General features: G+C 39.7%; 1 protein-coding gene across 13 annotated transcripts in view; it reads left to right on the top strand.

Annotated features, from left to right (window-relative positions):
* The window catches only part of LOC135499913 (voltage-dependent L-type calcium channel subunit beta-1-like), a 56444-nt gene extending 39540 nt beyond the window's left edge, over positions 1-16904 (top strand). For 9 of the 13 annotated variants that reach the window (XM_064790955.1, XM_064790954.1, XM_064790951.1 and 6 more), the window contains 7 exons: positions 2265-2350; positions 2637-2767; positions 5586-5725; positions 6411-6523; positions 6922-7073; positions 8031-8129; positions 8742-16904. In XM_064790955.1, the coding sequence (XP_064647025.1) occupies positions 2265-2350; positions 2637-2767; positions 5586-5725; positions 6411-6523; positions 6922-7073; positions 8031-8129; positions 8742-9416 (1396 nt within the window). In that variant the 3' untranslated portion in view covers positions 9417-16904. The remainder of the gene's footprint in view (positions 1-2264; positions 2351-2636; positions 2768-5585; positions 5726-6410; positions 6524-6921; positions 7074-8030; positions 8130-8741) is intronic. The other 4 variants (XM_064790956.1, XM_064790952.1, XM_064790950.1 and 1 more) reach the window with 2 other exon arrangements.
* The last annotated feature ends 344 nt before the right edge of the window (positions 16905-17248 follow it).

The raw sequence follows: 17248 nt of genomic DNA, 5'->3' as shown, positions 1-17248 counted from the left end.
TGCTGTAAATTTACACTGAGTATCCTTTGTGGTTTTGCCTCTAGATGTTTAGGTGGTAGTAAAGGCATGAATGCATGGTCGTGTTTCTGTAAAGCTTTGACCTCTTGAAGAGATGAAATGTGCTTGGACAGTGTAAATACTGAGGGGCTTTACACAAAAAGAATACAATTTTTGAAAAAATACCTCAAAAATTAACTTGAAAACACCATTGCCAACTTCAGTGTGGTAATTTTTAGAGACGAACATGAGTTTCTTTGCTTTCTGCTTGATGACACCCTCAGTCTTTATCAGTTAATGCTTTGGGGCAGGTTTGTCGTTACTTCTTAGTTAAAAAGTAGTAAGTTAGGGTTCTGCAAAAATAGATTTAAATCTTCCACGTTCCGCACCATGACTCGATGAATATGGACACTATCAAATGTTCGAATATTCAAAATTTTCTAAATGACTCAACACGATCTGACATCTGGTAGAGGATCATGAAACTACACCCGATATCCTCATTCAATTCTCACATGACTGTTGGTAGAAGAAAGTGATTCATTGGTGATTTGATAATGAAAGTGGTTGACCCTGGTCCAGGAGTCGGTATCATCAGGAAATGTCATTAAACTTACCGTATGCTAAAATTCATTCAAGCGACAGATGCATAGATAATACTGTCGATCTCTTGTTTCTTTTCTTGATTTGTATCTGAAAAAGCTGACAATGAATGACACATTTTTTCAGCCCTCCTTCACCCTCGACACAAATCAATTTTGATGAACTCTTCAGGTCGGAACGAACTATATTTTCTTCTCATCCAATATTTTACAATAGACGAGTCCAAGTTGGCTAAACTCTCCTGATTTTGTGCATTGAAGATAATGCTTTTAGTCATTGTGTGGGGAGAGACATCTACAACAGTACAGTGTAGTTGCATGCATCGCACACCTCAATCACTGTCAAATGAAAAAGCTAATCTGTGCAGCAAACAACTTGGGACACTGCAGAAGCAAGATCTCAATACTCAAAACTGGGAGCGTTTTCAACATTTTACTGCCAACTTGGGTCTCGTCTATCAATTAAGCTTCCTCTCTACCTAATTTTTTGTCAGATTTTACGTTTATTTTTTTGATTACATACACTTCCTTCGTCCCCAAACACGTTTTAATTGTAATCTTACACTCGACAAACATCTTCTTGTTTCTGTCAAGAAGTTATTTATTCAAAGTAAACATGCACTTTTTCGTAGCTCAAAATTAAGATTTTCATTTTTTCCTGAAACAAAAATTTAGAATTATTTTCTTCCAATTTCTTCAAGGCCTGAACTTATGATAGTAATATAGGTGACATCAGTAGTAGCATTTTTCTGACATTCTTCTTTTGGGAAGTCACAAACATTCCCCTGGAATCAAATTTGTTACTATGTTTATAGTACTAACATTTGGAGATCTTGAGACATTTTCAGTAAACTTATATTGCATTCAGAATTGCAGAAAATCTAACCTTTTTTCTAAATTTTTCAGACATTTTTTTCTCAATGGAGACAAATAAGTTTTCCATATTTTGTTCATCTTCTATATTGAAAGACATCGATGCACCAAATCTTAACAATTTCAGCTCCCATTGCAGTTGGCTTATGTCCATTTTGGACTGTGTTTTAAATTCTTCATTGTCGTCAAGTGAAGTCTGTCTGCCGCTTTTTTTGTGACATTGGTTTTCCCTACGAATGAGTTTGCTTTGCCAAGTGAGCTTTATTAAAAATGCAGGATTCGTCTCTGTTAAACTCCCTGCAAACAAGCGATTTTTGAAGCTGCAACCTGCAATAGTTTTTCCTGCAGACAGGAGGTCTTTTTGTTGAATGTTGCAGTGACTTTTGTCGCAGGTCACAAGAAAAGTTGCTTTTTTGCGGGGTGCTTGAAACTTAACAGTATCAAAGTGCCAACCAGTGAAATGCATTCAGTATCATATTAAAATGATATTGAAAGTGAAGCGCATCAACATGGATTGAAATTGGGTCATAAAATAATATTGTGTACCCGGTACAGTTGGGACATGGGCCCTTTTGAGTCATAAAACACTTGAAGATGTTTGCCATTCTGCTGAGGAGTAGGCTACCGATGCAAGCTCTTCCGCGGGCGGGTTGGATTAGTAAGGCCAGCTTTAGAACACCAAAACGATGTGTTCTCACTGAAACCCACAAGTCACCCTGTTCTCCCTCATCTATTCTGCTACGTCCATGATTCGACCATTTGTTCTTATCAGCCCTGTTTTCTCTTTTCCAGCAAAACCAACTCCTCCACCAATATAGATAACTTGTTGTCCAACTCAAAGTCTTCGAATTCACGAGGTTCAACGCCTCCTACACCAGGTCAGTATAGTGTCTTTCTGTTAACTCTTTTCCTACTGTACCCGGTATTTACCGGGTCCGTTATTTACTGGGTCCGGTATTTACCGGGTCCGTATTAACCGGGTCCGTACACTGCGTACTATTTGCCCACAGTTGTCTATTACCACATATTTTGTCAAGGAAATATTTTTGATTCTCTTCAGTTCTTGGTAAATGATCACTTGTTGGTAAATGAATCGCATATTTTGGAATTAGTCGTAATGTTTCATATGACTTTGCTGTTTCTGACATGTTGCCATCGTTCTAGGTGTAGAAGTCGACCAGAATGGGTTGGACAGCAACGTCGGCGAGGATAGTGATAGTTTAGGAACAAATAAGACAAGTAAAACTAGTATTACCCCACCAGCCAAGGAGAAGAGGAAGCCGTTCTTCAAAAAGGTATGAGGGAGTGTCCTGCCTCTAGAGGTGCCCGCTAATAGCGGTTCCACTGTAATAAGTAGATGGAGTTCAGGAATGTTTTCAAATGACACGTTTAAAAATAATTGTTAATGGATGTTATGGGTGGTTATCGTCAAGTTCAACCTTAACTGCATGTGAGAGTGGAGGGATCTCTGTCTGCATGGAGGACTGGCTGTTCTGGTTGTGCCATCTAGCTATCCTGGTACCCTTATAAACCTCTTCGGCCCATGGCCTTGTGGGCTTTGCATGGCTGTTGTTGGAACTCATTACATACACTGTGGCTGAAATCCTAACTCAGATCTTTGTAAATGTTTAATGGTAGTGTAACCATGAAATGTTAGGATAGATTTAAAGAAAAACTAACAGTAGAATGGTGAAAGTTTCTCTCAATATAGATCCTTGGTAATTCTGTTGTAGATGTAGAAACCTGACAGTTCGATTCAGCATCAAATTGATACTCATTGTGCAATTTTGTCTTCCGTGCTGCTATCTGCAGAAAGTCAAACAAGTCAGATAGACATTTTGTGGTTTTGGCAAATGAAGCTACGAAGGAGCTCTTTTGAATCGGACTGTCAACCTAATCTGTTGGGGTGATGGATGTTGTGAATTTGAGCTGGTCCTGCACACATCATCTAACATTCAATGATACAAGTCTTTGTTTGTAGTTATAGATGTGCCTTCATGTTGTCCACTCTTTGTTCTAGCTACTAGTGGGCTCAGTTCTGTCCGAGGCAGTGGTCCTTACTTAACAACTCCTGACCTCCGGAAATACCCATGCCCGGCTTGAACAAGTTTATATCCAACAACTCCTTACCCTTGGACATACCCCTGCCTGGCCTGCACCAGTCCTTACCTAACAACTCCTGGCCCCTTGGACTTACCCCTGCCTGACCTGCACTCGTCCATACCTAACAACTCCTGGCCCCTCGGACATACCATTGCCTGGCCTGCACCAGTCCTTACCTTACAACTCCTTGCCTTGGACATATCCCTGCCCAACCTGCACCATTCCTTACCAAACAATTCGTGACCCATGGACATACCCCTGCCTGGTCCTGGCTCCTTGGACATACCCCTGCCCAACCTGCACCGGTCCTTACCTAACCACTCCTGGCCCCTCGGACATACCCCTGCCTGGCTTGCACCAGTCCACACCTAACAACTCCTGGCCGTTTGGACATACCCCTGCCTTGCCTGCACAACTCCTGATCCCTCGGACATACCCCTATTTGGCCTGCACAAGTCCACACCTAAATAAACAACTGCATGAACTGCTTGCCTTTCCAGCCTGAGAATGCACCCTCCAGTTACGATCAGTTTAAGAGCCCAGACAAACCAGGGGTAGTGTATTGGGCCATGCATTACTTGTTCCGTATTCACCGCCATCTAGCCAACTGAAATAATGCATTCAATTTGGAAAATCTGAAAAACATTTTCATTCATTTAAGATGATATTGTTTAATTTTGAGCTGATAATGGTTCTAAACTAATTTGAAAGAAAACTGGCTTCACCAAAGAAAACGTACGCTATCATGACATTGTAGTCCGGATCTAGGTAGCAGACTGACCTGAATTTAGATTCACGATTTGGGTATGATGGACGGGATGTTGATCAAACTTATCAAGTTTGGCAGTTTGACTGATTCTGTGACATTTTTATCAGGTTTGGTACAGTAGTTCACCTGCACAGGTAGAACATGTGCAATGACTTAGTTCTGCATTTGTTGAGACTAATTGTGTCAACCTCAGAACAAAGATCTCGAATGCATTATTTTTTTGGATGGACGACTGTGAGGGCGGAATCCAAGACGCATGGCCTTACTAACTTAGTCCATATTTTATTTCATTGCCTTCAATTGTATGCCAGCCTTTTTTAGATATTTGAAAACAGACACAGACATGTTACTCATTTCCACTTTAGTCATACAATTTTTTCACTGGACTGATCCTAATTCTGGTATTTAGCTTAACTTTGTGAGCCATGAATATACTTGTGTGTTTATATACCGGGGAGGAATGGGTGAGGGGAAGTCTACAACCCAGAGGTATTTGGATACACCAAAGTTGGAGTAGTATGGAACAGCTTTATTAATCAATCACTTTTTTGCTCTAATTGAGTGCTTTACTCTTTATTTTAATTTTTTTTTTTTTATTCGAGAGTGATGGTGGTTTTGAAATTGTTTTCTTCGAAACTTATTTAAAATCTTTCGATTTCATCTTGATACTTTGAACTAATTAATTTTTTCCTCCAAAATATCAATTATCTGCTTACTTTATTTTACTTCTATTCAAATTAAAAAATACAAATTACTCATTTCGGCATGGTCTGCTTTGGAATTTTTTGATTTGTGACGTTTTGAAAAAGATACTTTATCCTTGCAGCTTTCGAATAATGTTCAACTGAAATCTTTCTCTATTTGAATAAGAATCATTTTCCTCGTCTTTTCCAGTACCTGTAAATACCTGTTTATAATATAACCATGAAAAAAGAAAATCGATTTAAAACTAGTGATACTGGGTTGTCAAAATGCTAAATTAAAATTACACCAACGTTAAGATTTCTTGAAACCCCAAAGTAGAGTGGCTACGAAAATTTTCTAAGTTCAAAGGATTTATTGAGTTATGCTTCAAGATCTAGTGTATACATTCGTATACATGTTATTGTAAACTAACAAAAGACGTACAAGTTATAATTTTTCTAAACCTTTTATTTTAACCTTTCCTCATCTTCTCCATTCTTGTCTTCTCCGATTAAAAATCAATTCGTGTATTTAACGTTGTTTCTCTCCGCTTTCAGTCTGAGAATGTTCCCCCATACGAAGTTGTGCCTTCCATGAGACCGGTAGTATTAATTGGGCCTTCCCTCAAAGGGTACGAAGTAACAGATATGATGCAGAAAGCCCTCTTTGATTACCTCAAACATCGGTTTGAGGGAAGGTACGTCGAATATCTATTTCAACCTCTCGCCCCACCTGATGTTGCTATTGACTTTTCTGACCACAAAGGGCATTCCCCAGGGACTAATGGCTTATTCAGCAAATACTCCTTTGAATATACTTGGAATATACTCCTTTGAGGACTTTGAATCGGCAATCAGCAGAAGTTCAAACAAATTTTTTTTCGATTTTGTGTCTGGTTAGGCATGCACATAATAGAAAGTGTACCTTGGTAGCTACTTGGTTACTACTTGGTTACTACTTGGTTACTACTGGTTACTACTTGGTTACTACTTGGTTACTACTTGGTTGCTACTTGGTTACTACTTGGTTGCTACTTGGTTACTACTTGGTTGCTACTGGTTACTACTTGGTTACTACTTGGTTGCTACTTGGTTACTACTTGGTTACTACTGGTTACTACTTCGTTGCTACTTGGTTACTACTTGATTACTACTTGGTTACTACTTGGTTGCTACTTGGTTGCTACTTGGTTGCTACTTGGTTACTACTTGGTTGCTACTGGTTACTACTTGGTTACTACTCGGTTACACTTGTCAACTTGTCATGCATAACTGGATACAAAGTTGGGGAAAGTTTGTTCCGACTGATTATTAGACGGATTATTCTTAGTACTGCTAATGTTGTCAAGGCAGTGTTGACTGACATGTGTCAATCTCTTTCAGAATATCAATTACCCGAGTGACAGCTGATATCTCTCTTGCAAAACGGTCTTTACTGAATAATCCTAGTAAAAGAGCGATTATGGAGAGGTCCAATAGCAGGTCCAGTTGTATAGGTACGTATTCGAATAGTATTCTTGTGTCAGAACAGGAATCTTGGTGTATTATTGCCATAGTATAGAGATGTCGGACAATGCTCTGAAATCGACCTTGGCAATATTTACACTTTTAAGATCGAACCTTTGAGGTTTGTTTAATAGAAGCCTTCTTGTGTCCTCACCAGTGCTCAACAACAGTATTGAAGATGCCGAATAACATCACCATCATGTTACCAGCGTGGATCTGAGACACAAATAATGTTATCATTGGTAAGGTGTGGGCTTCATTGTATACCATTGTGGCTCTCTCTGCTCAAAAGGGGATATGGGGAGATCATATCTAACATGTCCATGAAAGGATTTGCTTTTTTGCTGTTTTTGGATTTCACTATAACCATTGCCATTCCTCCTTACAGCGGAAGTGCAGGCAGAGATAGAGAGGATATTTGAATTGGCGCGTACCCTGCAGCTGGTCGTGCTGGACTGTGATACCATTAATCATCCCTCACAGTTGGCCAAGACGTCACTCGCACCCATTGTAGTTTATCTCAAGATTTCTTCCGCAAAGGTTTGTAGAGATCGACGCAGTTTCCATGCTTACCTTAACAACTACTAGAGTTTACACTAACACCTAAAACTATTGAGTGGACACTATAAAGTTCTCGTCTGGTTCACACTAACAACTTCTCAAGTTAACACTAACAACTTCTCCAGTTTATGCCAATAACCTCTCCAGTTTACACTAGCAACTTTTTTGGTTTATGCCTGCAACTTCTTGAATTGACACTAACAAGTTCTTGAGTTGACACTCCTCGCATTAACTCTTATCAACTTCTTGAATTTACACTAACAAGTTCTTGAGTTGACACTCCTCGCATTAACTCTTATCAACTTCTTGAAATTACACTAACAAGTTCTTGAGTTGACACTCCTCGCATTAACTATTATCAACTTCTTGAAATTACACTAACAAGTTCTCGAGTTGACACTAACACTAACAACTTCTCAAATTCAACCGTACAATCTCTTGATATTATACTACCAACTGCTGGAGTACTTAGTATCATAAACAGCTACTAGAATTTACACTATGTTTAAAAACTACTACAGATTACACAAAGCTGAAGAACTACTAGAGTTCATGCTGTGACGCTGGCTAGCATCCAGTATAGTTGGCCAAGATGTCCTATGCAAAACTATAGTGTATCTCATCTCCCTGTTTTGGAGTATGTCACATGTCACTGTAAAAGATCAACAAATTGTAAAGCTGGCAGGGGGGTCTGTTCCATGGCTATGGAAGACAGAGAAATTATCGTATGAAGTTAAAACAAATCCATCTCACAAGCAAAACACAAATTGAAATGTCAACATCCATGTGGAATGACTTACATGCAAATTTCAGGTCCGATAATTACCAATCGCTCCACTCTAAAATACAGAAATCACAAACAAACATTGGTGTTGTGTATTTATGACTTGTGCCATCAGCAAATGCAATTCTGTCCTAAACTACTTTATTTGTTAGCAGGTTCTGCAAAGGCTGATAAAATCGAGGGGGAAGTCCCAAAGTAGGAACATGAATGTACAGTTAGTGGCTGCAGACAAGCTTTCGCAATGTAATCCGGTACGTATCCATGCAGATAGTTCTGGCATATCTGGTTCATTACGCTGACAGATTTGTTTTTAATGCATCAAGCATGTGAAGTATCTCATGTGCTGTGATGTGTGTCTTTAATGCATCAAGCATGTGAGCTATCTCATGTGCTGTGATGTGTGACTCTAATTATGCATCAAGCATGTGAAGTATCTCATGTGCTGTGATGTGTGTCTTAATGCATTGAGCATCTCATGTGCTGTGATGTGTCGTTATACCTAGGGTGTTGCTGACAAAATGACAATATGTCGCATGCTGTCGTGTTGACAAAGTTTGGGTATTTTTCAAATGGATCAGCTGATCAAATATCTGATTGAAAGATACACTGTAAACCATGAAATGCTTGCAAAGCTTTAAGTAGGGCAAATTTGCTCAATTCAACCGGCAAGAGCCTCAATATTGGTATCACGTTTGCTGCCAAAATTTATAGGTTAATGTATTGCAGTTAAAAGTTTTCTTCATGTTTGTATATTCTGTATGTTTCTAGATAATAACCTCAAATTCAAATTTTAAAGGAACATCGTAGGCCTTTAAAATGTAGCCCAAATTTCACTTCAATGTGCTGATAATTGTCTTTTCCAGGAACTGTTTGATGTGATGTTGGATGAGAATCAACTGGAGGATGCTTGTGAGCATCTCGCCGAGTACCTGGAGGCCTACTGGCGTGCGACCCACCCCCCGACGGCTCAGTCTCCACGCCACCAGCCGCTCGAGCCCCTGGCGCCGCGGAGCACCACAGTTCAGTCGCCACTTTCGAGGCATAATACTGCGCCTGCACAACAACATCACCCGCAACGTGCGATGAGTTCGGAACGCCCAGAGCGACATCGAGGAGAACACGAATCTCCTGATCGTTACGATCGGCGTGACGGTGGTCACCGGTATCAGGATCAGGGGTACGGCGATGAGCGCTATCACGATCGCGCCTCACGAGACACTAGAGCTCGCGACTATGATCGCGAACGTGATATTCGGTCGCAGGATTATGACCGCGATCATGACAGAGATATTAGGACTCGGGATTATGATCGAGAAAAAGACTACCGTGATTATGACGATCCGAGATCACGTGACTATAACCGTGAACAAGATTTTACTTACGATGATTTCAACTCACGAGGGCGAGATCCTCGCCGAGATCGCATTGAGCGAGAACGTATGGACAGTCGTGAGCGAGACTATGACCGGGGTGATAGGTCATACGGCTCTCCGAGAAGCCAGCGCTACCCACCTAGGCAGGGCAGTATTGCCATTTAGCGAATCGTGAATATGGCCGGTTTTAAAAATTTGAATACACTGTTTTGTTCTATTTCGTTGGCTCAATATTCAACTTGTGAAGGAGGCGCGAGTTGATGTGCTAGGAGGCCATTTTGGACATTAGGAGTTGGAGTAGGGAGGTGCCGACGCAAGCAAGCAAGTGAATGTGCGAATAATTGTCCCATCACTAGACATTCAGTTTCAAGACACGGTGATGATTTGCTCAATTTGTTAGAAGGACACCGATTGGTCAATTCATTTTGACACACAAAATGGCAAGTGATTGGCCTCTTGGATAAGACGCATGGCCGTTGATTGGAGGAAAAGAGGGCGTGACTGTACGGAATCCACCTTAACCCTGCCACCGCCGACCACAACTTAACCTTTTTTACCCATTTTCATATATTATCTTGGGAGTGTTGATTCATTGTCGATAAGAGTTTTAAGCTATGCATTGTGTTACGGTTCTTTGGGGACTCTGACGACAGGTAGATTTGATTTCTCATATTATTAGCATGGCTTGTTACAGCATGAGGGCGCCACTCAACATGAGAGTTTTATAGCACAAGTTGGTTCTCTGAAAACAAGATTACCTGTGGAGTGACCTTGTTAGTGGCTGTCGTGAGAGTACGGTAGCACCTCGCTATTGAGAAAATCATTCAGACTGACAAATTTTGTTTGATTTGGAGGACTTAAACTCTCTTCATACTACCAAGTACTGCACAAACCTGCAGAATGTTCCAGTAAGTGAAAAACAGCTCTCCTACATGATATTTTGGGATGAGGGCTTAAACAGGGAGGCCTGCCATCCTTAATAGAGATGTCCTGATCACAGAGGTTGATTTCAGCAGAAAGGCCACTTTCCAGACCACTACCAGTGTCCTCGATAGAGAGGGTTTCCTGCTAAGAGATGTTCCTCTGTAATCATTTGTCTCCAGTTGTATGCACATGCTAACACTCATGTTGAGAAACACCTAAACTAACAGTAAGGCCTACCATGGGGAATTTTGTATGCACATGCTAACACTCATGTTGAGAAACACCTAAACTAACAGTGAGGCCTACCATGGGGAATTTTGCCAAGTAGTCAGTCTGTGAAGAAATTACAAAGGTCTTTATGAGTATCTAGTCCCCAGGTTTGAATTCTAACTGAATGGCCGTGTTACTCCTATGTATCATTACCTTCTTGGCTTGACCTCCAGCACGCATGCTCTGAACCGTCAAATTCTAACTCCTCTTTATTTTTGCGATTTTGCTAAAATTTCAAAAAAAAATGAAATTGTCCACCATTCTTATCCGGCAGATTATGAAACTTCTTTTTTGGTTCTTCGAAGAAAAATGTATTTTCCCAGTCACCCAGCTCACCTGTGGCAAATTTATAACAAAGCCTGCAACTCCACCTTTCTTGCTTGCGAGTTGTCAACTAACTAAAAGTGCAATATGCTAATTTCTTACCTGGTAATTGGTGATTAAAGAAGAGCAGGAGTGAACAGATTCTTGACAAAGATAGCCACCATGTGCAATACTTAAGAGGTTTATGAGGGGAAAATGGGGCAAGAAACCTGCAGTTTGTGCTTATGAAGGAGAAAAAGGGAAAGATAGCCACTATGTGCAATGACTCGTAGGTTTACGAAGGACAAATGCAAATAGCTTCAGTCAAGAATCTTGTGGTGAAGTTTTCGGTTTGGTTTCATTTCGTTTCACGATTTAATTTTTCAGTGTTGAGTGTCGCCATCTATTATGATTGGAGTAACTGCCATGAGTTGAGAACAATACGAAAGTTTGGAGTCGACTGCATCACGAGGAGTTGCAATCTCATGTGTCCGTGACCTTGAGTGTCAAGGTCACTTCGAATGTCAAGGTCATTTCGAATTTGACCTTCACCTCTCTTGAAGGTTGTCTATATCAAAAAATGATTTTGTTAATTTTCTGTACAGACTCTGGTTGTTGCAATTTCAGTGTACTTCGTACAGACCTGTGTTTTGGTCAAGGTCAAAGGTCATGGTTAGAATATTTATATCGGAGTGGTCCGCCATACATAATGTGTTCAAGTGCTACTGATAGCTGTAATCGGCGGCGTATGCTAAATTTCGGTGGGTTGTTTTTACCCATGATTCAGAGAACCTTGTTTGCATGCAAATTATATCGAATATTTGTCTTATTCCAAATTGGAAACAAACCCCTGTGCTATAAAAGTTGTAAAACCCTTATCAAATAACAGTAGTTCTTATCGAATCTTTCGTGCTCGTATCAGAGCCTGGTTCTCAAATCCTTTATCAGGTAGCAGTAGATCTTGCTGAATTTTTCATGTTTGTAACAGAGCCTGGTTTATCCTCGTTACCCTTGACAACTGTTTCCACGGCAACTGTATATACTCTCCATGGTGATAATCAAAACCCCCTCGGCCTCGGTCATGTTGGTATTGTGTACCAGGTGTAGGCATGGTCATTAAAGTACCACTGTATTCAGGCAAGCTTTGCAAATGCATGGAAATGATGGACTTCCACTTGGTGTCTAAATAAAACCTGTTGATGCCAATAGGGTCCGGCATAGTTCTGACAGAATGTGAGTAAAGTGGGCCTTTAGGGTCTAGGCCAAAAAATAGTTAATCATTTAAAAAACTAGAAAATTGAAATTTCTGGAATACTCAGTTGACAGTATCAGCAGTCCGTTTAATCTTACTTGGACTTGATGGGAAGTTACTTGGTTAGGAAGGTGGCCCTTTATACACAAAGGCACTTGAGGGGATTATCCTGTTTCTCGCCAAACGGTTTGAAAAATATAGACTTTACTTTGACGTTATCATCTCAATGAAGACTGGATAGGGCAAATCAACCAAAATGATGAAAAGAATGTGAGCTTTATGCTTTTCTTTGATTTTCAACTCTAATTTTCATGCTTTACTACAATGAAACAATGCAATTTTTTTCTTGCTTCGATTTTTTTGGCGCAGTGTTGAATTTGAAACACGCTTCCTGATCTTGTGATCAGATGGAAAAATGGATGTGATGACGTCACGATATGCATTGTGTGCGTCAGGGTTTGAAAATCGGTTGACATTAGATGGTGCAGTATGTTGAAATCTTGCGCCATTTAGGCCCTAACTATGTCTTAAATGAATTGAGTGTGCATGTATATGTGTATATGAAAGCCTTTCAGTACAAAACTTATATAAATGATGTTATTGATGGTCGTAATGATCATTATTGGTGGAACTCATATGCTATGCTTTCATAGAGTGCCTAAAAAGCGTGTTTCATGTTGATTGAAGCCAGAACTATGTACAGTATCTGTAAAGATCTGTGTAGATTTCAGGTTCAATCAGGGTGAAACTTGCTGGGATCTTCGTCATTTCTCAAAAAAAAACAAAATCAACTATTTTCTTACGAAAACTGAGTACACAAATTTCCATGGTAATTTCGTTGTTTTACCCAGTTCATTAAATGGTATAAATATAATAAATATATTATATAAATAAGATATATATATAAGAAATATATAGTTCATCATACTGATATTCATATGTGGTGGTTTACCATTTTTAATAAAAATCGCATTTCTCTAGTCACTGTCTAAATCTTGTTCCTAGGAGTCCCATGCTCATGTTACCTAGGAGCCAGGTTGCTCTGTCATCAACAATTTTCAGCGTTTTCTCAAATTCATGATTCATTGATGGCAGGTCATGTGTTCTATTATATCCTCCTGTCACCCCTTTGTCATTTCACTTTTGGTATAATCAGTTTCAATATGTACAAACCAATGTATATCTACAGAAGAATCCATTCTTATAAAAGGGGTGATGTGGTGTTATCTGTTTGGTGTTGCAATTAATTACCAAAATTGCCCAATGCATTTCTTGTATAAATACATGTGTGCAGGCCGGCTTTGCATTCTCTGTGCATCTAATTAATAATGTTCGTTAATACATTTCCCTCATTTGTACATATAGCGTCACTTTTTTATGAAAGCAACGTAGTTATAATGTTAAAACTAAACTTGCACTAAATGCCGTTTTTTGTAACAATCTTGTCCCCAGTGGCTATAGGCTCCTGTGACGAGGTTGCATTTTGTCTATATTCTGGCAGTCGCGTTTATTTCTAGTCACTTATGAGTTTTCACTGTAGTCTGATGATGAACATTCTAAATTATTGATGGTAAATTTCAAATTTTAAAATGCAATGGATCTATGTACAGATATTTTGACCAGATGTGATATTTGTGGTTCACCAAAGTCTGCCAAAATCCTGTGTGTGTTTTAGCTTTACACCCTCATAAACCTGCATGGACACTTCAAGTCCAATTAGGGGTGTAAAGAAAAAGGATATAGAGTTGACATATACTGGGTGTTTCAAAACGTGTTTTGCACTTTTGACATCTGATATCTCCAAGTTAAAGTGGCAAGAACTCCATAGAAGGTGATAGAGCAGAGTACACTATTAGCACTTGTAAAGTGTCAAACTTATGAAATCTATCGAGTTTGAAACTTTTGGAAACAAAAAGGCTAATTGAGCTGTAAAAATGTCGAGGAAACTACTTGGTGACATGTGAAAGAAATCAATTTGGAGAAATATTGGAATTTCTGAAATATTTTTGTGGTTGTTTTTTGCCCTGTGTGGTATCAATGGTTGATGCCGATGAATTAGCTCATAAAGAGCACATCGGATATTGGTTAACTTCGGAGTTGTTAGAAATGAAAAATGTCAAATTCATTTTGATACACCTATTAGAAGGTCCAATCAAGTATGAAAAACGGACCTGGGAGTCCATTGCATTAAGATTGTAATAATCGTGTGTACATATTGTACAGGTAAATGCACATGCACGTGGTTTTGGCAGAGCAAGGTTCAACTCTACTCTTAAGTAGTTGGTCATATTTCTTCATATTGATGTAAGTTTTATTTATTTTTGCACGTTATGGCGATTTGGCCGTGCAAGGTCGAACTTGATGTGGTTCCTCATCCACTGTAGGAAGTGATACAAAATATGCTAGTCTAATACGGAACCTTAAGTAATACTGGAAGGTGATGATACAGGATCTTTGGAAGGTTTCAGAAAAATATCAAGTAAACACAAAAAACGATGATTCTATCAGAGATTGCTCACCTAGAGCTTTCCAATGAATCGTTGTGTCAGTGGGTTTCTCGCACATTTTCTGGTCAAATATGCTCATCTCAAAGTGACATTTTAAGGGGGGGGGGGGGCAGATTTGAGTAGACTGTGTACTATAAGTTTCATGACACGTCAGAAAGAGCTCATCCAAAGCTTTCCCAATAAATGAATAAAGTCATAGATTAATAAACTGTTGTGCGGGGAGATTGTTAATTTTCAATGCAGGGCGGTATCTCTATCAGAACAACGTGTGGCTCCATTGGAAGCTCATTCATAATAAATTTGGAGAAGCCCGGATAAAAAAATTACTAATGGCTTCATGAACCAAACGAAGAACTGTTAAATACTTCAGACAGCGGAATTTCTTTGACATTTCAAAACAATAATTTTCAATGTCAGCGTCAATCGAAGTTGCTAATTACTGTGACTTTTGTATTAAATGATAGAATTTGTTTTTCATTGAAAGTAAATAGGTTAAAAATGTTAAATTGGAAGGTTGTTATCATAACACACAAGCGGGCGAACTCATTTAGTGTGAATATACTGTTATGGTTGTGCCCCCTACTGGACAATCAATCTAACTAATCCCCTTCCTCTGGTGTGGCTCTCCCCTGACCCACTTTTGGTTCCTAATTGAGTCACTGACCAACTTGACTTGGGGTGTTACTGTCTCAGTCATATTGAAGGTTGAGTGATGAATTGAGTCACTGACCAACTGGTGCGTCACCAATAAGATACCTTTTTCAGTCAGATTGAAGGTTCGTGGATGAATTGAGTCACTGACCAACTGGTGCGTCACCAATAAGATAGTTTTCTCAGCCAGATTGAAGGCCCTTGATCCCTTTGGAAAGAAAGTTCTTCTGAACTTTGTGAATATTCCAGAATGGCATATCGTGTGGCAGTAGCTGCCAGCTATTTGAAGAATATTAGAACAAAAAGACGAAGGTCAATGTGGTTGTGCCAGTGAATTGACCTGAATTGTAATCTGACATGAATTTAGATTATCCGTTCATTCTTCAGTTGGTTGGTGACCTCTCTTAAGGCTGCTCTTCTGCGTGCTAGAGCAACCACGTTGCCCAGCGACTTCCGCTTGGTTGGTTTTGTTTTCGTGACGATTTCTGCTGAAATGGACGTCTTTCTTGCTTGTTGTTGGGTGTGTTGCTATCGCAAGGCCCGTTGACCAGTGTGTCCAGGCGTGTAGATACTGTACGGTAGTCCAGGTCCTAGCAACGGTGAAACATGCTCTCCTTTGTGTAGCACTATTGTGTATTGTACTTGCACAACGCTATCCCGTGAGGCTATATTAGATTTCTGAGCCAAAAATGGTGGCACCCGTTTAAGATCCAAGTGTTCGACCTATTTCAATATCAATGGTTGTCTCCCTCTGCATGCCGATTAGGATCAGTTTATTCCCCTGTGCTCTGATATCTCTTGTTCTGGACAAATCCACCAGGGGGCACTGCAGTCTCAAGCAACAGCGTATGTTCCTGGACCTAAAAAGCATCAGGTTCTATTGTTCAGCCTGATAGTTCACTGAATATGATCACTTTGAGGGTAATGAGTTTTGTGAATCATGTTTGATTATTTCAGAAACGAAAGTAAAATATTGTATAAAAGTACATACGATATGTACGGGCCAGTTTCAAATACTGGTGGTAAAAGTATTGATTTAGTGAGGGCGGCCCACTGCCCTTGCGCTCTTAAGCATCAACCAAACTTAGGGAGTTGTGCAACATGGATACAAGCTGTTCTATAAGCCTTTAAAAACTGGATACAGCCTACTAAAACATACTGCCGTGATGCACTATCCTGATCCACTATGAGAGTCTCTACCTGTGGTGCTCATTGAGTGAATGTCAGGCTATCTAGACCGAGTATGAGCCCTTCTGATAAAGGCACCTGGAAACTTTAACACACTTAAAGAACTAAGTCATGCAGAATTGTTGCATTTTGAATGCTTGTGCAATATGGTGGCATCAGCCGATGAAGTTTCAGTAGCCATCTTGCATCCACTTTGAAATAACTGAAATTTTCTCATCTCTTTTTCAACAGTTATCATTACAAAAATAGCATATTCTTAGCCCTCTGTTGCTTGAGTTTGTGCCTGGTGCCCCCTGGTGGTGGTATAATAAATAGTTGTATAAACATTTGGGCATGTTCTAAAAAGTTAGCTTTTGACTAGTATTATAATATCGAGGACAGCCTCGTTCCCAAGGATTGTATGCAAATGCCAATGTAAGCATCAGTGCTACAGTTAGAGTTCATGGGAACCAGGTTGTATTTATTGTGGGCTGTTGGCCAAATTTCTGCCTTTATTATTTTCACTATATAACTCCACTTTTTTGTTGGATTTGTAAATAAAATTTTTATCTCACATGACTTAAGAGTTGTTTTGTTTCGTTATTTGTCAAGGTTTACCTTCTAGAAGTGAGTCCCATCAGAAAGGAATTGCGGTTTTTTTCGCTCCCTGAATTTTTTCGCCCCCCCCCCCCGTCATTTGGCTCCAAAGCGAAGTCGTTTCGCTCCCTGGGACTTTTTGTTGGGGATTAAGAATGTACCCCGGGAGAGTACGAGTGTCAAAGCTGATGTGCTTTCCAGAGTTGTCAAATCTACAAAGAAGGAATCGTTTGGTCATCTGCTGTGTGATCTTTGGCAGGTCACTGGTCGTTGTTATCAAGAGTGTGATCCTGGGCAAAGTCCTATCTTCTCTTGTAGTCATATCA

Source organism: Lineus longissimus, chromosome 15 (assembly GCF_910592395.1).
Source record: "Lineus longissimus chromosome 15, tnLinLong1.2, whole genome shotgun sequence".
NCBI lineage: Eukaryota > Metazoa > Nemertea > Pilidiophora > Heteronemertea > Lineidae > Lineus > Lineus longissimus.
This window is presented reverse-complemented; position numbering and strand designations above follow the sequence as displayed.